General features: G+C 38.0%; 1 protein-coding gene across 5 annotated transcripts in view; it reads right to left on the bottom strand.

Annotated features, from left to right (window-relative positions):
• Nucleotides 1-179: 179 nt before the first annotated feature.
• The window catches only part of LOC113446872 (tetratricopeptide repeat protein 39A-like), a 42,816-nt gene continuing 21,637 nt past the window's right edge, over nucleotides 180-21,358 (bottom strand). For 4 of the 5 annotated variants that reach the window (XM_087925942.1, XM_026716715.2, XM_087925943.1 and 1 more), the window contains 12 exons: nucleotides 20,990-21,089; nucleotides 17,392-17,457; nucleotides 16,567-16,675; nucleotides 13,148-13,215; nucleotides 12,095-12,154; nucleotides 8,351-8,512; nucleotides 6,747-6,838; nucleotides 6,197-6,317; nucleotides 4,344-4,455; nucleotides 3,098-3,212; nucleotides 2,807-2,923; nucleotides 180-1,232 (listed from right to left, as the gene is read on the bottom strand). In XM_087925942.1, the coding sequence (XP_087782068.1) occupies nucleotides 1,115-1,232; nucleotides 2,807-2,923; nucleotides 3,098-3,212; nucleotides 4,344-4,455; nucleotides 6,197-6,317; nucleotides 6,747-6,838; nucleotides 8,351-8,512; nucleotides 12,095-12,154; nucleotides 13,148-13,215; nucleotides 16,567-16,675; nucleotides 17,392-17,457; nucleotides 20,990-21,089 (1,240 nt within the window). In that variant the 3' untranslated portion in view covers nucleotides 180-1,114. The remainder of the gene's footprint in view (nucleotides 1,233-2,806; nucleotides 2,924-3,097; nucleotides 3,213-4,343; nucleotides 4,456-6,196; nucleotides 6,318-6,746; nucleotides 6,839-8,350; nucleotides 8,513-12,094; nucleotides 12,155-13,147; nucleotides 13,216-16,566; nucleotides 16,676-17,391; nucleotides 17,458-20,989; nucleotides 21,090-21,358) is intronic. The other variant, XR_015742021.1, reaches the window with a different exon arrangement.

The raw sequence follows: 21,358 nt of genomic DNA, 5'->3' as shown, positions 1-21,358 counted from the left end.
CTTTTCATCATTGTTAATGCTAATTACACCAAATATAATTTTAAAATAAGGAATGCAAAAAAGTACAACAAAAACCACATTGGCTTAGCGCTGTATGTCTAATAAGCAAGTCCTGAGTAACAGTATGGCAAGGGTGTATGAGACATCCAACAAAGGTATTGAAAGAGCTTTTAAAAAATAAAAGAAAACCATATTTCAATAGCCCAGTGAATTGATGGAACAAATCTTAGTAGTTAATACTATAGTCAGATTGAAAAATGATAAGATCCATCAGCTTTTTTGCCAAATTGATAAGCAAAGAAAATACTGGGACAAGTATTGACGTGAACAGAATTCTGGAAGTAGTCATAGGCTTTTGAAAATGTCTAAGTCCAGTTACTGTTCATTCTGCAATATAAGCTGCTTCTTGATTTAAGGGATTTTCGGCCAAATTGTTTGCCCCATCCCAAATTCTGCAAGCATTTTAAATCACTTTCCAACATTTAGAAATGTTCTTAAATAGAGATTGAGCTAATTAAGTTTTATTACAAAAATTCTCTGTTCTTTTCAAAAAAGAGAAGGCCACAGCAGAGAGTTGAGGTTCTATTATGTTTCCAACCAAAACTGGAAGCCTTTGCTGAATTAATTGCACTATTAAGCTCACTCCCAATGTGACAGGAAGAACCATCTGATGTGCCTTGCTGGTTAAGGAGCTCAGACTGAGAAAGAAAGTGGGGGAGCATGAAAAAAATAGGAGGCTGGAACGTCCATGTTATTTCAAAGTTTTATGAGATTGAGCAGGACAGAAAATAGGACAAATGTAGCCCTCAGTTTGGGTTGTCTGGCAGAATATATCATGGAATATTGAAGATAGGCTGCTCCTGTCAGCTTCATTAATTAGCAAGCAGCATTTTCATAGCTATTCCCTGGTTTTGTAAGCTGAAATCCAGTTAGGTAAGACCCATCCATTCATCATAAAGACATCACACACTAGGCCAGAAGGCCAGTGGTACAATTACAATACACTTTCAAATAGGCCTATCCCAGGAGGAAGACAGCATCCTAAGCCCTCGTATTTTGGCAGTTCCTTCTTTGGTCTAAGCACCCTTAACAGTTTGTGAGGAAACCTGTTGCCTTAGGAAGGACTGGTTCCATCTGCATCACTTTCTTCCTGGCTGGCCTTAAGTTTGGACAATACAGCATGAATCCGGAACAGTGTTCGTGACTCCATTGAATAATTTTTGTAGTTGTTCCTGGTGGAAAAAGCATTCAACAATTGCTGTATCCCTTATATCAAACCTGTATGTATTATGTGCACCAAAAGCTATTTCATGAATCCAGGTATCTTACAGGATAATATTTGATATTTTGTTGATATCTCCTAAGGTAGATGTCCAAAGGACAGCTAAGCATCCTCCCAAGTCAGATAGGGTGTGCAGACTCCTATTTCCTACCCCAAATATTGTCATATGTTGGGATCTAGGAATTGTGCCTTTTCCCTGGCAGCCCCTGCCCTATGGAACACTTGCCTTTTGAAGTTTGGCAGGACTCCGCCTTTTTAGCCTTCTGTAAGGCTTTAGATTAACAGTGTTGGAAGGGACCTTGTAGATCATCTATTCCAGGGCTCTCCAACCTTGACAACTTTAAGCCTGGTGGACTTCAACTCCCAGAATTCCCCAGCCAGCTGGGGAAGTTGCCAAGATTGGAGATCCCTGATCTAGTCCAACCCCCCACCTAAGCAGGAGACCCTACACCATTTCTGACAAATGGCAGTCCAATCTTTCTTGAAAGCTTCCAGTGATGAAGCTCCCACAACTTCTGAAGGCAAGCTTTTGTTTCATTGGTTGATTGTTCTCACTGTCAGAAAATTTCTCCTTATTTCTAGGTTGAATCTCCTTGATCAGTTTCCATCCATTATTCCTTGTCTGGCCTTTGGTGCCTTGAAAAATAGCTTGACTCCCTCTGGCAGCCACTCAAATATTGGAAAACTTCTATCGTGTCTCCCCTTGTCTTTCTCTTCACTAGACTAGCCATGCCCAGTTCCTGCTACTGTTCTTCATATATTTTAGTCTCCAGTCCATTAATCATCCTGGTTGCTCTTCTCTGCACTTTTTCTAGAGTCTCAACATCTTTTTTATAGTATGGTGACTAAAAATGGATGCTGTATTCTAAGCGTGGTCTTATTAAGGCTTTATAGAGTGGTATTAGTACCTCACTTGATCTTAATTGTATTCCTTGCATTGGCTTTTTTGACTGCCGCTGCACACTGCTGGCTCAGTTCACTGATTGTCCACTAAGACTCCAAGATTCCTCTCAGAGTTACTGCTATTAAGCCTGGTTTCACCCAGTCTATATGTGTACTTTTGGTTTTCCTTGCCTAAGTGTAACCTTTTACTTTTCTCTACATTGAATTTTATTTTGTTAGATAAGCCCCAGTGTTCAAGTCTGTCAAGATCCATCTGGATCTTGAGCTTATCTTCTACTCTAAATGGGCAGCAATCTAAATGTTTAAATAAATAAATGTTTAGATCAGATGAATGTGATCCAATAAAAAGAAATGCAATGAACCAACCTGGGAAATACATCTTTGCTTATTAAATTACTAATCGTTTGACTCAGAGTAACTAAGCTGAGAACTTGCTAGTTCTTAGTCCTTCTTAAACTTACTAAGAACTTGGGGAACAGAAGAAAACATAACTAGGTAGCTAACAAGCACCTTTGGGCCCTTCTCTCTATGAGATTATAAAACTCTCAAATGCTGTTAAGCTAGGAAGTAGCTATATTTTCCAGGGAAAAATATTATGAGATATGCTGAGTATTTACTTACTTGGCTCTGCGGAGCAACTGTACAGCCTCTTCATTTTGGCCTTGTGCCACATACAGCAGACTCAACTCCAATAGTGCATTAGGTACCAAGTAATGATCATACCTGATCTTCTTCTCACTGTAATAAGATAGAAAACTGGAAGTTTTACAGGTTTTGCTGTAGTGCAGTTTCCCCTGATCTAAGCCCTCCAGATAGGTTGGAATTAAGTTCCCAGAATAGTCAACAATGCCTCACACTCCCCACCCCCAATTTCCCCCCAATTTTTTTTAATCAAAGACGCCTGCATCATACCTTCTATGGACAGCACTGAAGCATGCCTCAGCCTCAGTCAAATTGTGCAAATGCTTGAAGACTAAGCCTTTGAGAAGTAACACAAGACACTGGTCATCTACCTGGTACTCACTGGCTGAGGAAATTGTGGGAAGAGAAATGGAAAGAGCAGAAGAAAGGTTAACCAGGATAAACAGTTACTGCATATTCTACTTTGCAGAAAGGTTAATTGGCAATATTTCCATGCATATTCATGTAGCAGGCAGGTTACTCATTCTGCTTGTACAGGTAAAAACAGAGGCCATAGATCTCCCTGCACATCTATAATAGCTTGTTTGTGATGCCAAACTACAAAAGAGATTCCCCTTCCAAAATGTACAAGGGGATGTTTATTATTTTTAAAGATCAGATGGATTTCCTCCAGGACTTTAGATTCATACATAAAACAGAATTATAGAGCTGGATGGGCCCATAAACATTATCTAGTTGATTCTTCTGTATAATGCAGGAAAAAACCATTTTTTCACTTGTGCACTTTTCACTAGTCCAGTGCAATAGGCTGATCTGGGAGACTGACTGACCCAAGTCACCCAAGCCAATTCAACCTTATTTACAGGGACAAAGTATCTGCTAAACTACATCTTACCAAAATCATAATTTGGTGTGGGCAGTTTCTACCCAAAAACTGAAAAAAGGTTAGGGAAGGGGAGAGTTGCTAATGAAAAAACAGCTCCCTGACTTTTAGACTTTTGTCCCTGCTGCTTGATTTAATATACATATTTCTCCCTAATTCTCCCTTTCTCCCAAAATATCCCCATGCATGATTTCCTTTTTGAGTTGATAAGACTTATTTAAAATGTTAAAAATCATGTTTGATCTCATGCAAAATGGATGCTGGGGACAGGAGCTTGCCTATTTGTTTTTTTTTAAAGCTCCAGAGAGGGACAAAACCAGTTAAAACACTTATTGATCAGAATACAACCCATCATTAATTCCAGGTGTTTCCTATAGGATGATTCTTTTCCTAAACATGGGCTTTGGTCGTTTACCATTTCTTATTTTCTGAGAAAACATGTAGAGCCTGGCTGTAAACCAGGGTCATTTTTGAAAATAAAGATTATGCCAATGTTTTTGCAGCCTGCTGGTTCCTGTATTTAAACTGAAAGATGAGGTGGGTCAAGGAGTGATGATGTCTTTCTTGCTAAGCTGGGGAACCACGGTCTGTTGACACCAACTTTGCTCTACGTGTAGGAAGCCAGCGTGCTACCTGGTGCTTCTTTTAGCTGCTTCTCAGCCTGTATCAGAGTGTCTAAAGTTCCTTCCAGCAACTCTTGCTGCTTGCCCAGCACTGTAAATCCATTCCACATGTACATCATTTCCTAAAAAAAAGATAAACCAATACAGAAAGTGAAAAATAGTGAAAAGAAAGGACTAGGTGAAAAGAAGGACTGGGGCAACATGATAGCAGTATTCCAATATTTGAGGGGTTGCCACAGAGAAGGGGGCGGGGGAGGGGGGATCAAGCTATTTTCCAAAGCAACAGACAATGGATGGAAATTAATCAAGGAGAGAAGCAACTTAGAACTAAGGAGAAATTTCCTAACAGTGGGAACAATTAATCAGTGGAATAGCTTGCCTTCAGAAGTTGTAGGTGCTCCATCACTGGAGGCTTTTAAGAAGGAATGGGACAGCCACTTGTCTGGAATGGTATAGGTTCTCCTGCTTGAGCAGGGGACTGGACTAGAAGACCTCCAAGGTCCCTTCCAGCTCTATTATTCTGTTACTCAGAATTGTGGCAGCAGCTATAAATGGAGGAGATATATTTTGTCACTCTACATCAGGGAAGAACCAGTTTGGTATAGTGGTGAAGGCACCAGGGTAGAAACCAGGAGACTATGAGTTCTAGTTGTATCTTAGACATGAAAACAGCTAGGTGACCTTGGGCTGGTCACAGCCTTAGGAAGGAGGCAATGGAAAATCTTGCCAAGAAAATTGCAGGGACTTGACCAGGTAGCCACAGGAGTCAACACTGATTTGAAGGCACACCAGAGAACCAAAAATTTCATTCCTGAACTCCCCAACATGTGAGCCAAACTATACTGTTTGCTCAGAATGCTTACACATTGTTTAAGATTACTAATTTTATTTTGAAGGAATAAAACATGTTGTGGATCCTCCACCAACAAGGCCCCACAACAGTCCCTTGCTCATTTCCAGTTTAACTACTATCTGCCTTCAAAAGATGGTGACTGCATTCCCTTGCACATTCACAGCCAGTTATAGATATTTTTTAGCAGTGAACAAACCTAGTTCCTTCTTTTAAATGTGTTGTTAGTTTTAAGCTGACCTGGATCTCTTATCTTCTGAGCCAGAAATTCAGGTTCCACGATAGTCGATTTGTTAGTGTTAAAGTAGAGCTTTTTTTCCCCTTACTGATTCTGAAGATCTCTTAGGATGCAGTTACACAATTCAGATACGGGTTTGAAATTAAGCTCTGTGCATACAAAAGGCAGAGATCTCAATCTAGTGTGGCAATTGTGTTTTACTCCTGTAATTCTGTACTTTTAAAAAAATTATATTATAATTTTACTGAGATTAGTTCTTCACCTATAAATACAACACTATCTGGGAAAGAGTAAGAAGCTGGTTTCTGTTCTGCAAAAATCCTGCCATTTGGAGCACACTATCCATTGTTGGTAGGCACTTCTCTGACAAATGTCAATTAACTAGAATCACAATAGATCTTAGCATCTTGTTATATTACAATTTTGCAAGGCAAAAATATGTGGAAAAAACATTACTTTTGTATGCATCTGGTACATGAAATAAACGTGCGCATACACACACACACACACACACACACACACATATGGTATGTACACAAACACACATATATAAATGGGAGAATGTACCCAAGAGTATATTTCTCAGTTGTGTATGTATACAGCGTGGAAACAAGCTTGCCAAATAATTTAGGAAGAACATCCATTCAAGTTTTCACTTTTGACCTGCAGTTCATGGATCAAATTCAAACACTGCCAGCTTGGCACAACTGTGAAGAAATCTTCTCCTTTGAGACTCTGTGCTACGAAATAGTAGAGATCCACTTTCTATCCTTACCAGAGCTGGCACAGGTAAGGGAACCAAGTCACTCGATTTGTAGCGCCTTGCTTTGCGAATGGCAAATTTCTCTGTGGGTGGAGATTTCCCAGCAATTTTCTGTTTGAAGGAGGAAACCTGCCTGTAGGGTAAAAGCATGGAAATTACTAATGTTTCACAAAGGCAGGTATGTGGAAATTAAAAATCTAAGAAATTTTAGAAAGAGTTTAATCCAGTTCTGCCACATTAGACTTTAAATCAGTTTTCAGTCCTTTACAAGTAGCCCTTTAAGTAAGACATTGATTATGCTTCTGCATTCTAACAACATTCATTCACAAGGAATTCATTCATTCACTGCACGAAAATTTCTGTGGCAAATCCATTATAAATCTGCAGATTCCTAACCTTGGGGATTTGTAATCAGTTTTACAATTGGAACAAGAGAAAACTCTTTAAATCTGGCTGGAGAATTTTGGGAGTTGAAATCCACACATCTCAAAGTTCCCGAGGCTGAGAAACAATGTTTTAGAACATTCATCTTAAATTGCCTCAATTTTCAAAAAACTCTTACCTAAAAAGTTCAACCTCTACTTCACCAAAAGGCCGTGGCTCCTTAGCAGGCAGCATGCTAAGGAAGGCGGCTTTCATATATACATACATTGCCTGCAACAAAACATTAAAGGAGAACATTACAAGATTCTGACAGGAGCCAACTTATTTATTTATTCATTCATTCATTCATTTATTTAAAATCTTTATGTAGCTGCCCATCTTATACCAAGCTCTGGGCAGCTCCCAAGAATTAAAACAACATAAAAACCTGTGCCCATCTTATCTGGCATTCTTCTTTCTCAGCAGCCAGCATTGTCATCTCTACAAGATAGACCAGGCTAAGAAACCAATGCAAAGGAGATGGACTGTTTTTTATTGTAATAGTCATGGTATTGGAATCTTGCAAGTCTGAATGTACTTCCCCCTTCCTCTCTTTATCTTCATGGGAACTAGTAAGAAGGTGTCTGAAATTTGCTAAAATTAGTTTCTTGGCCTGGGCTCAAGTCCTGTTTATCTAATTGTTGTCTTGGTAGCACCTCTTCCTCCTGTCCTTCAAAACCATTACCTATGTCCTCTACAAGCATGAAAAGAGGCACAATCACCCTCTTCCATTACAGCTCCCCAGGCAGCTATTAGTTGTTAAAATATGATGACTGAGATGCAAAGTAGTAAACAGGGAATAACCACAGATAATACTATCTTCTATGAATTGTTCAGCCCCATTTTAAAACTATTTAAAATTAATGGTTAAATTAATGGTTATTGCCACATCTTAAATTAATGGTTAATTCAAATTAATGGTTATTGCCACATCTCATGGAAGCACATGGCATAGTTTAACAATATGTTAATATTACCTTTTTTCAGCCCTGAGTCTCTTTTCCCTTCAATGAGTAAACCAAATTTCTGATATTGTAAGGTAGGGGAAATCTGCCATATTTTCTATCTCAAAGCAATTTAGTAATTCATGCTTACTTTTACCCACTTCCACTCCAAAGTGAAAAATTCTAAATGCTCCTCTTGCTGGAGAGTTACTCTCATCCTCTAAATATTATGGTTGCTCTTTAAAAAAATATTTATAATATTCTCTTTAAGGTATGGTAACCAGAACTATACATAATGTTCAAGTACTGTATAATCTCACCATCCGTCATAATGCCATAGTTACATTGACAGTTTTATATTAAATTCCCTTCTGATGAATCAAGCATAGAATTTGTGCATTCTCTCTTTTTGTAACAGTTATACTGAGCCATGCACTATGACTCCACAGCCCCATTCGTGATCAGTTGATGCTAGCTTTAATCTCATTAATAGATAAATGTAGTATGAGACCTCAGCACCAAGGTTATGGAACATCACTTCTGAAACTGTGAACACACATTTGACTTTGATAATCCAGCTCCATAGTCTTCCTCAAATGCCAGGCTTCAAAACTGGAAGAATTGGTGCTGAGTGACTAAAGGTGGAATCAACAGGAAAAGTCAACAAATTCCCAAAGTTTCAATAGCCTTGATGTACTTTGCCTTTTTTTAAGGAAGAGATTTCCATAATTTGGTATAATGTTTGAATGTTTTGCTCAAAAAGACTGGTTGCTCTTTAATTGCTGTACACCTTTCTAACCTTAGACCAGCGGTTCTCCTTGCTCAGCAGATCTGCGTAGAAGTAGGCCATCTTCCACATTCCTTTGTACGCAAAGCACCACATCAGTTCCCAGTAGCACATGTGGTGAAACTGCTTCCAGGCTTGCTGTGCTGAGCAGCCTTCTTCAAACTTCTTGATGGCCTGGCCAGGGTGGGAAAGGTCAAAAGGAAAACCACGAAGGGTTTAGAAAAGCTAACAGTTTTACTGGCAAGGAGAAAACAGGGTTTATATAATACTGGAGGTAAATTTCTTCTTGAATTCAATTTCCTAAAAAAAAAAAAATCATAGTTTCCTTTTTTAATAATAAGCAATTACAAAGCAATGAGGGCTAGACACTTGTTAAAATAGGTTTGAAAATTGGGATATTATGATAATTCAGAAATACAACAATATCCATATTTGTGACCTGGATTTCCAGAACTTCCTCCAACTCTTTCTTTCGTCTTGCTGATATGTTCTTCCTTAATATCTTTGCTTTATCTTTATTTATTTTCAAACCTGCTACTTTTCCCTACTCTTCTATCTTTTCTATTAATTTAGGTGCTGTTTCCAGTGGATCCTCTAATATAAATACCAGGTCATCTGCAGAGGGTTGCAATTTGTACTCTTCCTTTTTAATTTTCATTCCTTTTATTTCTTTTTCATCTCTAATGTTCCTGTTCAACACTTCCAATGTTAACACAAACAACAGAGGCGACAGTGGACAACCTTGTCTGGTCCCTTTTCTTATGTCTATAGCATCTGTTAACTCTCCATTTATCATGACCTTTGCAGTTTGCTTATAATATATCGTTTCTATGGCTTGAATATTTTTTTTTACTGAAGCCCATTTGTTTTAACTGTAATAACATAAATCGGCAACTCACATTGTCAAAGACTTTCTGTGCATCTAAAAACATCAAAGCCATTTGCTTTTCAGGATGTGCTTCATAATATTCCAAAGTATCCAGAATTATTCTCATATTATCTTTAATTTGTCTCTTTGGCAGAAATCCATTTTGATCAGAATGAATGAAGTTATTTAAATATCTTTTCAGGCTTTCTGCCAAAATTGAAGCAAAAATTTTATAGTCTGAGTTTAGTAGGGATATTGGTCTATAATTTTTAAAATTTAATTTTTAATAATAAGGTTAAGTATTTAGGGATATATTATATAACAGCAAGATGCAATACACTAAAGGAGGATAATTATCTTAAACTCAAACAACAGATTGTGACAGATTTGATAAAATGGGAAAATCTACAATTATCATTGATTGGGAGAATATCTACAATTAAGATGAATGTATTGCCTAGAATTTTATATTTATTCCAGACAATTCCAATCAGATTAGGGAAAGAGTTTTTTGAAGATCTAAATAAAATAGTGTTAAAATTCATTTGGCAGGGAAAGAAAGTGAGAATAAAACTTAAATTGTTACAAGATGCAAGAATAAGAGGAGGATTCACTTTGCCCAATTGGGAATTATACTACCAGGTGACAAATTTGATGTGGGTAAAGGAATGGATAATATTAAGGAACAGTAGATTATTGACCTTAGAAGGACATGGTTTGCTGTTGGGATGGCATGCCTTCCTCTGGTATAAGGGAACCAAAACACAGGGGTATTTTAGAAGACATATTCAAGAGGCATTATTTTTAAATTGGGAGCAGATACAAAAGCAATATTACTTAAAAATTACATTATGGTTATCTACTATCGAAGCTTTTTCTTATCCAAAAACATATAAACAGGAACAGGCAGTTATATATGGTGAGATATTGAATGAAAAGGGTGAACTTAAATCTATGCAAGCACTGGAAGTACAAGGTATAAAAATGAATTGGTTTTCATATGTACAAACACAATCTAGATTTGATAAAGATCTTAAAACAGAAGGTTTCTATGATTTAGATAAAATTTTGACAGGTACTGACGAAAAGGTAATTAAAAAACTCTAGGGACATTTATTAGAATGTAAATTTGAGGAAGAACAAGTTCAAGAAACGATGATTGCTTGGAGAAAAAATTTTGGATATGGAATTGATTTAGAGAAATGGCAAAAATTGTGATCTCAAAACTATAAAATGACAATGTCAACTGCTTATAAAGAAAATTTGTATAAGATGTTTTATAGGTGGCATTTACCCCCAACGAGAATTGTGAGAATGTTTAAGAACAAATCGGATAAATGTTGGAAATGTCATCAGATGCCTGGTTCATATTACCATATGTGATGGATGTGTCTGGATGCAAAGAGATATTGGACTAAAATCCACACATGGTTGGAAAAAATGATAAAACCACACATAGACTTTAAATATTTACTGAGATATTTTTACTGGGAATTATACTGGAAATATACAATAAAGAATTGAAATATTTGATTGTAAATGTTTTAACAGCGGCAAGGATTGTATTTGCTAAGAATTGGAAAAATGAAAAAAAAATACCTCTGCAGGAGAAAGTTATTAAGAAAATTATCGACTGTGCTGAAATGAGTAAATTGACATTTGAAATTAGAGAACAAGAAGATAAACAATTTTATATGATATGGGACTTATTTTATCAATGGTTAGATAAAAAGACATGGTAATGAAATAGACTAGGAAATTGTATAATAGAAGACTAATAGATTGATATAGAACATAATATAAAAATATATAAACATTGGACGAATGCATAATATAAATGTATAGTAAAATCTAGAATATCTCGTATAAAATGATGGAATAATAGTTTAGTCAAATGAATGATTAATAACTGATAAATATATAAGCATATGTTAGATTGACAATGTGAGAATCTATACAACCTATGAGTAAGGACTATGAAAGGATAGCACAAAAGATTTGTAACCAGCTGACACACTGTATGTATATAACTGGAAGATGGTTTTATGTTTTTTATGTTTTATCTGTATATGTTTGCCTTAAAAAATAAAAAAAGTTTATTAAAAAAAATAAATTTAACAATATCCAGTGATTGTCTGTGTGCCATTACTCTGAATTTAGAGTTGAAATGAACGTTTATTTTTGATGAACAGTCATTGAGATGTGTAGAACACAAAATTAAATGCTTAATTCTGAACTTCGTATGTTGCCTACCTTCTTCATCTTCCATCCCAGCAACTGGTGGGTGTGGGTACAGGAGGTGCTAAGATGACAATTGTCATCATGGAACACAGAAGCTTAAAATTTTGGATATACTACCGTAATGTATCAGACTTAAAAATAATTAGTAGGATGATTCAGGCACACTGTCTGATCTGCCATCTTAAACTTAGTGCTTTGCTAGCATCTGCCATGAATTATTAGGGGGATGGTGGAAAGAGGAAATAGGAAACTGGTATGTAGAGGGCAGAGGTGAGTCAAAGGGAAAGTGGGTTGACAGAAGCCAGAGGTGTGAGAACCAGCCTGTTCCAGTTTTCAAGGCCACAGAGCCTGGGAATGGAATGCAAATTACAGCAAGTGGTACCAAACATTTGAGGAGTTCCCAAAACACCTATGCAGCATATCATTGGATGAAGCCAAACCAGCCAAAGGGGGAGGGCCAGGGAGAAGGGGAAAGTCTGTCACTTTTTGTGCATAATAATCCTTAGTAAAAGAACTTATCACTTCAACTAAATGGAGTTGAGGGTCTTTCTTTCCTAGGGACTTAGTTGGGACATGCCTGACACATTCCATGATGGTGGAATACATAGTAGCTAGATTCCTGTTCTGATCCTACTAAAGCACCTCACCTCATTGATGTTCCCTTTGATTTCCTCTATCCTCCCAGCAAAGAACAAGAAAATGGCACTCTGCAAAATTAAAGAAAATTATACTCAGGTATGGGGAAACAGCTATATGCAATATGACAAACCCGATGTCAATACCCTGTTGATCCACTCTTTCCCTCCACACTATCCATCCAAAGCAATCTTTACTAGGATAAGAAATCTTATCAAAGATGATAGCAAAAAAACACACGTACCTTGAGTCCCAGAGCCCTCATGGAGCATATACCTCATAGTGGAGAAAGATAATCTCAAATATTTCTACACCACTTTGGATAGATTAGTCCCACTTTTATCTGCCTCCTCCCCCAATCCTTTAGAACCTTCTGAAGCTCTTAGTGCATCAGTCACTTTAACCAAACTACCTGCCAGATCAAATTAACAGATTTTGCTTTAAAAGGAATGCCTAGCAAACCTTTTAAGCTTTGCTACACAGAAGGTAAAAGTTTGAGTTTACATGTACCACATTTTTTTTTACTGAAGCTCTAAATGTAAAAGGGCTGCTTGGATCTTCAAAAAACTATCTTATGTTTAAAAAATGTCAATTTAAAAACCTGGAAACAAAGTGAAGTACCAAAAGAGAGAAATATTATTTGATTATTTTTTTAAAAAAAATATGAATCTAAATCTGAGTTTCCCTTTGGGCTTGAGGCTCAGGTTGAAAGTCCCAAACTCCTCTCCACTGCAGCATTGGCCTCCTAGATGCAAAATGTAAAACATCATGCCTTCCCCCACATCTAGCTCCGTTGCAACCAAAACATTTCCTTGCAACTCTGAGTAGGGAAAGAAAAATCTAATTGATCCTTCAATTAGACACAAACACAGGCAAAAAGTAAATGACCTGAAGGACAGGGCAGTCATTTTGGATACACTTTTTATTGATTGATTGATTGGCCTTTGGGCCATATCAAAGTGCAGAGTTCCAGAAACAAATTATTACTAAATTTCGATAAAAGCAATTTAAAATGGAATTGGAATAAAACAAATGACAGGACAGTCATTTGGATACCATTTTACCTGTGGATAGCGGGAGAGGTATGGCTTCAGTAGGGCCTCAGCCTCTGTGAAATCATCTTCACCAATCCCTGGGGACAACACAGAGAAAAAAAGTGCATATTGTGAATAAGGATAAGACAATTATAAGTTCATGTTTCCCAGACATACCTTGAAATATCCAGTTGGAGACTGAAGATATTCTTATGTACATAAGAATTATATTATTATATATTATATAGTGGCCCAGGGACAATCTCGGCCTTTAAATCTCTAATTAATAGTGTTCAAAGGGAGCTAGGAGACGTCCATAGGCCGAGTGGTCCATATCATTCAAGAAGTAATTCTTGGTTTGATAAAGAGTGTCTGATGCTCAGGAACCAGATTAATCGGGTTTGCCTGCTCTGTCGTAATCGAGGGGATAAATGCCCACCACAGGACTACTACCGCTTGAAGAGGGAGTATAAAAGACTAATTGCTAAGAAAAAGAAAGCTAAAGAGAGAGAGAAGTGGGATCTACTTCTCCTCTCCATCCAGCAGAAGAACACTGTATTATTTTGGCAGCTCCTGGCCGGATCATCAAGAACTCCCTCTCTGCTGTACTTCCAACAGGGAAGAGATTGGGAAAACCATTTCTTGGCAATTTTCCAGGCGTCAACAAGTTTGACCGTGCTTGGGCCACAGCTGCCTCCTGCAGTTCCTGACTGGCAACCTGTGACTCATGCTGAGATTACTGAGCTTATCTCTGAACTGAAGTCAGGCAAAGCCCCTGGCCCTGATGCTATACCCCCTGATCTGCTAAAATCCAACCCCGAATGATGGATTCCTCTCTTAGCAAGACCCTTCACGCATATCAATACCTCTGGCAGGATCCCTACCTCCTGGAGCTTAGCAATTATTGTTCCAGTTTTTAAACGAGGAAATAAGAACAATCCAGCTGACTATCGCCCCATAAGCCTGCTCTCCATCATTTGGAAACTGTATGCTAAATATCTCCAACGTAGACTCCTCACCTGGGTTGAGGAGTCTAATATTATTGGTGCTGAACAGATTGGGTTTAAAGTGGGCTGTGCCACATTGGACCACTGCTTTGTCTTAGCGTACCTGGTCAATAAATATACTACCATACCAGGTGGCAAACTTTTTACTGCTTTTATCGACCTAAAGTCAGCATTTGACTCAGTCCCTAGGGGACTGTTGTGGTCAAAACTGCTCAAACGTTCTATCGATGGACATCTTCTGTTCCTAATTAGATCCTTGTACAACCAGACCTCTAGTCAGGTCAGGTGTGGTCTGCAGGAAGAACTTTCTAATCCTATCCCGATTAAGAACAGAGTAAGGCAGGGTTATGTTCTGGCTCCTCTTTTGTTTAATTTATTCTTATCTGACTTGGCCTTTCACATTGGACATATTGAGTCCCATGCCCCAAAGCTGTCAACTACAAAGATCCCGCTTCTCCTTTATGCTGATGATGCGGTCCTCCTTTCATTGTCAAGGCCAGGTCTGAAAAGATTATTTTCTGCATTCGTTTCCTACTGTGCTGAGAACCACTTGTCTATTAATTACGACAAATCCAAAGTATTGGTGTTCTCTAGAGCCCGGAAATTGTATAACTGGGCTATCAATGGTAATGCTGTTAAGCAGGTTTTCCATTTTAAGTATTTAGGTATTCAATTTCAGAACACCGGTGCTTGGACTAGACATTGAACCCAGGTGCTGAATTCAGCCTTCTGTAGTCACCAGCAGATTTTAAGATTTTTTTATACCCAAGGAGGCCAGTTTATTCCTTCTGCTCTGCGTATTTACAAAGCCAAAACTTTGGCTCATACTCTTTACGGAATTCCCATATGGATACGGGGCTTCAAGGATTGTACTGAAAGAACCCAGGCTGTCTTTCTTAGAAAACTTCTGGGTCTTCCTCCTTGTGTTGGTTTTGCTCCGATGTACCTGGAACTGGGCACTTGATCAGTCAAATGTATGGCGTGGATTAACACCCTTAAATGGTGGGTTTGGGTGCTCTTTCTGGCAGTTCCTGGTAGCTACCTCTCCCTGGCATTTGCTGACTCTCATATTTCTCATTGGGAGAGGGAGCTGATGAAGAAATTACACCTGCTAGGTTTTACTGGGGATGCCCTGGGAGATTATGGCCTTAAGGATGCCCAATTTAGGGTAGTCCAATGGCTTGTGGACATTGACTTACAATATCTATAAGCCAGAGCTAACAAAACTTGCTCCCCTCTGATCTTCAGCCAATTTAATAATTATGGACTGAGGATGGCTTCTTATTTTTATTACTTAACCATTCCCAAGTATAGAAGAGCTTTCTCCCTAGCTTGCTTTAATGTCTTGCCCTCAGCACTACTGGATGGGCGATTTAAGAGGCTCCCGATTAACAAGCGGCTATGCCCCTGTGACAGAGCTGAGGTTAAAACAGTGGAGCATGTCCTTTTATATTGCCCTATGTATAACACAGGCAGATCTAAGTTACTGTCTTTCCTTGAAACAGACCCTTCTAGACCCAATGTTAGTAATTTGTTCTTATATTGTCTACGGGATGGTTCCTCATATATAACTTCTTTGGTTTCCTTTTTTTTTTTAAGAGCTGTAACCATCAGAGGAGAATGCTGCAATTCCCCTTAGTCAAGTTTTTGGTGACCAATTGTTCATGATTAATTTTCCCATGTTCTTCTTTTGTTGTACTTGTGTTTTGGTCTGTGACCTCAAATAAAGTATTATTATTATTATTTTATATTATAAATATTATATATCATACTTTATTGTTATCCCTGAAAAAAAATATTTCTTGGGTTGCTCAAGTTACCAGCTGGGTCAGGTAGCCAATCCTGAAGATTTCTTTTTACAAGTCCCTAAAATTGAAATGTTTCAGTCCCATTTCCTACCTTTCTCTTATCCTCTTAAGTAATCAGCCCAGATTGTCACTGTTCGTACTGAAACCCTCTTGACCCTGCAGAAGGTGGCCCCCTTTTTTGAACTGATTATTAATAAACATTTATAAAAACACATTTCATGAGTTTGATGAATTCCAATTATCTCACTAAGTCTTAATGTGAATCATACCGGATAGGGAAATATAATTATACTACTGTATATGCAAGAACAAAAGCCTACTTGCTTTCTTGCAGAAATCCGTCTCACTGTGACTGAAGGAGTGCTGAGCAGACTTATACCTATTAGGTTAGACCAGCTTTCTTCTTCTTAGTTCAGCCATAGTGATGCTGATGCCTCCCGTTAGAACTTATTTTAGTTAATTGCATAAAAAGATGTACATATCCCCATTAATTGACTTTAGTCAGAATAAGAAAACAACCCACCCACCCACCCCCACCCCCAAGCAGCCATCTGTTGGGGAAAAGCGATGCAGTTCCTTGATCATGCTGCTGCCCCATTTCCAATGCTTCTCTCCGGTGGAGGGATTCACTTACCTAAGATGAAGGTAAGGAAAGTATAGTAACAGAGAAGCAACATTGTACAAAGTAGAGCCCGCAGGTTGGGTGTCGTGGCTCCCTGGTGTAGTTTTTGCAAACCATAATCCTGAATGGAAATTAGAAATAATATTCAGAAAACCAAGAGAACCCATGGAAAGAAGGAGAAGAAACGTTGGACCCATTTGCAGATAAATTCAGCAAAGGTGAAGAAAAAAACAATTTCTCCAGATACAGAAAAGTATTCTGGATAGGGACACTGGTTTTAGTGATCTTTATGGGATTTCAAATTGTCCATATGGAGGAACCCAGAAATTAGTGCCCTCACCCCACTGCCAGAAAAGTGAAATGCATTTCTGAGTTCATGCATAATATTAAGCTATAAAGTACCCTGGCTTTGTTTTGGATTAGCATGGCATTCATAAGCATCCAATTTAATTATATTACCAATTACATCTTATTATTGGTTCAATGAACCATGAGTTTAAAACTTCCAAGCAAAGTGTTACATATTACCATAATTGTTGCTTCATTACTGTCTCTAAAAATATTGCAATCATTTGGGTTGTTTCAGCCCAGTTAGGTTAACTGCTTTTAATCTGTTGCTCTCCAGCATTCTATTGATCATGGTGGTAGGAATACTGGAAATTATCATCTAATGTATTGGGAAGACACCATACTAGGGAAACCCAGAGAAATCAGTTTTGAGAATTTTAATTACTGAGCTAAGTGTACCAGCGTTCTCTCACAAAACAGTTATACATCACCAGATACATTCTGCGAACCCAGCTAATGCATCCATAGCCTTCAAACTGGCCCTTGTACCTTGTCCCCTGAAAACCCAGCAAATTCCAGAAGTCTCAAAATCCGGGGTGGAAAGAGGGAGAGAGTCTGTGGAAAACACGTAAAACATAAAAGATAACAGAGACACATGTAAAGACTACATCCTCATCCCAAATCTTCAATGTGTCCTTCAAAGTGGAATAGCTGATCAACTCTGAACCTTTGTTGACATTGTCTACTACAAAGCCCTTCACATCCTCTTCCCCACCGTTTTCTTCCATTGGTATCATCTTTTTCCAGGAAGGCATTATGGCTTGCTTCTCTTTTAATAGTAAGCACCCATGCTGTATTACTTAAGACTTTGGTGCTATACTACTCAGAGCCTGTACAGATAAATGCTTCTCCACAGCAACATTTGATTCTACTACACACACAAAAAGCTCTGTCTAAAGAAAAGTAGAACCATAGTGAAAGTTTTGACCCTATCCTTTACCCTTCTCATAATACCTTTTCCTCTAAGGGAGGGACATTTCCACATATGTGCCTCCAAGTAAATAACTTCCCTAGGAACAGTCAGAATTATGGGGAAGTCTGAGTTGCTGATCACATTCTGCCTACTGGACTCGAATCCTTCTATTAGCAGAAAAAGATTATGTCTGGAAATGTACTAGCTGATCCCAAATGAACACGAGAAGAATGTGTTAGAAGTAAAATTGGGATTAGAGGCATTTTAATTTATTCTGAACCCAGAACAAATCATTGCATTCCACACATTTTATTATGCTTCAAATCCAAATGTATGTTTGGTTCGGGCACAGACTGCCTGGAATCAGCTGTTCAGTGCATGCTATAGTTTATGCACAGAGTGTTTTGCACATGCATAATTGAGGTGTATACAATAGTCCGAGTGGTGATGCCATAGATGAAGTTAGATACTTGGCTTAATGGCACTCCTTGGTGCCATAGGTAGCATTTTACTTTTCTTCCATTGACCATCCATAGTGCTTCATTTATTACAGCTCTTAAAATCCTGATATATTAGAGGAAAAAAGGCAAAATAAAAATTCCAAGTTCTGATAAGGAAGAAAAGTTCTGGAATGTGAGCAATTTCATATTTTAAATGCAATTAGTCATAGCATCATATTGGCCTCAGAAATATAATAGAGCTTGCTTTTGCTACCAAATATATTTGCTTGGAAATAATCACCATTTTATAGTAGTTCTTAAGTAGAACATTTCTAACCATATATACATCTCCTTGATTGAATAACAATTATGCTTGATCAAGTGTTGTACAAAATCACAAAGTGCATATCAAATTGGCCCAAATTTTGCCTCTATGTTGCTTTCTATAAAAGTAGTGTAAGATGGGGAGGTGGGCAGAACAAGAAACGAAGCCAGAAGAGTCCTCCCTAAATCATAGCCCAGTGTTCCTTGGGGAAAGGAAAGAAGGCTCATAAAGACCCCTGCTTGAGTTATGCCCATGTCCCTGAAACTGGCTTCTTGGTGCCTTTGGGGGGCGGGGGAAGTTGTTAGGCAAGGCTTAGCTTTCTTCTTAGCAATTAAGAGTATCAATCTTGCAGAAGGCTATATTTAATTTTTCATATGTCTCTGACGGATGAAGCAAAAGAAGAAAAGTACAGCAGCAACAATTATGCAAGAGAAACCCAGTCTTTCCGGAAACCACAGCACAAATGGCTATGGAGACCCAAAATCCAGCAGCCAGACTGGAGTGGAAGTCCTGCAGTGAGCCAGCCAAACTTTGAGATCCCTCCTCTAGGCAACCTCTGACATTTCTTCTTTATGCAAGCTAGAACGTCATCTTGCCTTCTATTGCAGCAAATGGGAAAACACCAACTTCATGCCAAAAACCTTGAACAAGCTTCAAAAAAGGGGTCTGCTGTAAGGATGTGACTTCAGCAAATAAGGAGAGTGAGAGAAGCCTGTTCACACCACAGTAAGCAGCCTGTGTGTGAACCCTTATGGTAGTCTGTCTCATCTAGGCAAAAGAAACTAGCAGAGAGTTGTTGCTAAAAGATTATCCAAACTTTGGAAGCTGGTTGTTTGGCAAAGAGAAAAGGACATCAAAGGCACTTTTCTAATCAAATTGCCATAACTGGGGTCTGTTGTCATTTTAAACTGAAGAGACAAGGACTGACAGTTGTTTCATTTGCTTCTCTGAATATTTACTATTGGACACAGATGAACTGAAAGTAGGAACAGCAAGAATGGTATGAACTCTATTAAAAATATGAATGGAGCATAAAGTTGTGATTTTATGTTTTGTCATTAACAGTGTCAACCCTTCAGAAATTATGGACAGCTTAAAACAAATTATTTGATAAAAATGTAATAATAAATATTTGCTAGTTTGAGCATGTCCTTGAGAAGTCACATTCCTATGATCATAAACCCTGTAAACCAGCTTAGGTTTGTCATACAAGACCAAGTTGTTGGGCAAGCTAGTGAAACTAAATGCTGGAGTTCATCAAAAGAATTTACTGCAAAATATTGTAAAAGTGTTACATTTTATGCAACTCAGCTAATAAGAGACTAGTAACAAAGCTGCTCAGATTATGTAATTGATTAAATGGTTTATTTGAAGGAATATGTGAATTCCATTCCCAATAATTCTTTATTGCCACAAAGAAGAGGAGGTCAGCCCATTCTCCAATATTGTCCCATTCTGCATCATTGAATAATCCATAATTTATTTGTGTTTTAGTTTTATAAGAGATGGCGAAGAGCTTCTCTCTATCTTTAGGAGTTAAACTGAGAGCCAGATTTTTTTCAGAGCAGAAAGATCAGATATGCCAACAAGCAACAGTTACACACTTTCAAAACTAAAAAGTACAAGGCAAAAAATTGATTAAGTCATGGGAAAATAATGAAAGAGAAGTGCAGGAATTAAACTACAATAAGACAGGTTAAAAGCAGGCCACTCAATCAACTGTAGTAAATGGCTACCCTATGTCCTAATATGCAATACTATAAAAATTCTTCACTCCATCATATGTTACGGTTTGAGCTGAAGAGTGTAGTCCACCAATGCCAACTCAAGAACTATTGTCATTCTTATAGACAGCCTGATGGTGTCTAACTTTTTTGCACAATGCATAATTTTATGAACTTCTATGACATCCTGTTTTTTCTCAGTTAAAATACCCCATGCAATGTAACCTTTACTCATAGGAGAGGGGGTTTTTTTCCAGTCCTTTGAGGTTTTCTTCCTGCTAGCCCTGTTGGCTAAGGCTCTCTGATATATGATAGCGCAGATAAATACCTGCTGTGAAAAAGAAATTAGAACCAATTATCCCAGACACAGGAATGAAGAAAGAGGAAATAACCTGGGGTGCTGATCTTCAAAGTTTGCAAGCATTTTTAGCTGGCTAAAATTTAGCTTAATATAGTACCTACTTAATACTCACAATAAGTGTTGTTCTTTCCACATATCTGTATATCTTTCTCAACCTGTACATTTGTACATTTGCAACTACAGAACAGCATCATAATGCCCAAGTGAAAACTAAGTGGATTACTTCTGAAAAAAAATTAATGGATTGTCTCTTGGAGTTCAGGTTTTGTCATAAACATCACTTTCTGTGTCCCATAAGAAGCTGTGGAAGCATACCCAACTCACCAAATTGAAGGCTCCAATGCCAAGAGCAATCCCCCCCTCCAGATGGATACGAACAGAGTTTGCAGGCAAGCAACTAGGTTGGATGAAAGCATTCAGCTCTCTGTGAATATAAAAAAGGTTACAGAACACCACTGCCAATTTATCTGCCTGAAACTACCATAAAAAGAAAAAGGGTTCTATTTCATAGACCTTTTTCACTCTAAACCTGGCTTTTAGTCATACAGGGAATTCAGTTCATTCTCTAAGACACTCTACCATATGCCATAGACCCAAAAGGCAACACAAGGGATAGTGGCTTACATTCTTTTGTACTACTATATCTCTATATTCATTTTAGAAAGAATCACTAAAGTCCCCCCAAAAAAACTT

This window comes from Pseudonaja textilis, chromosome 2 (assembly GCF_049901715.1).
Source record: "Pseudonaja textilis isolate UNSWEBS1 chromosome 2, rPseTex1.2, whole genome shotgun sequence".
Lineage (NCBI taxonomy): Eukaryota > Metazoa > Chordata > Lepidosauria > Squamata > Elapidae > Pseudonaja > Pseudonaja textilis.
The sequence above is the reverse complement of the archived record's forward strand: the minus strand, read 5'-3'. Positions and strand labels throughout refer to the sequence as shown.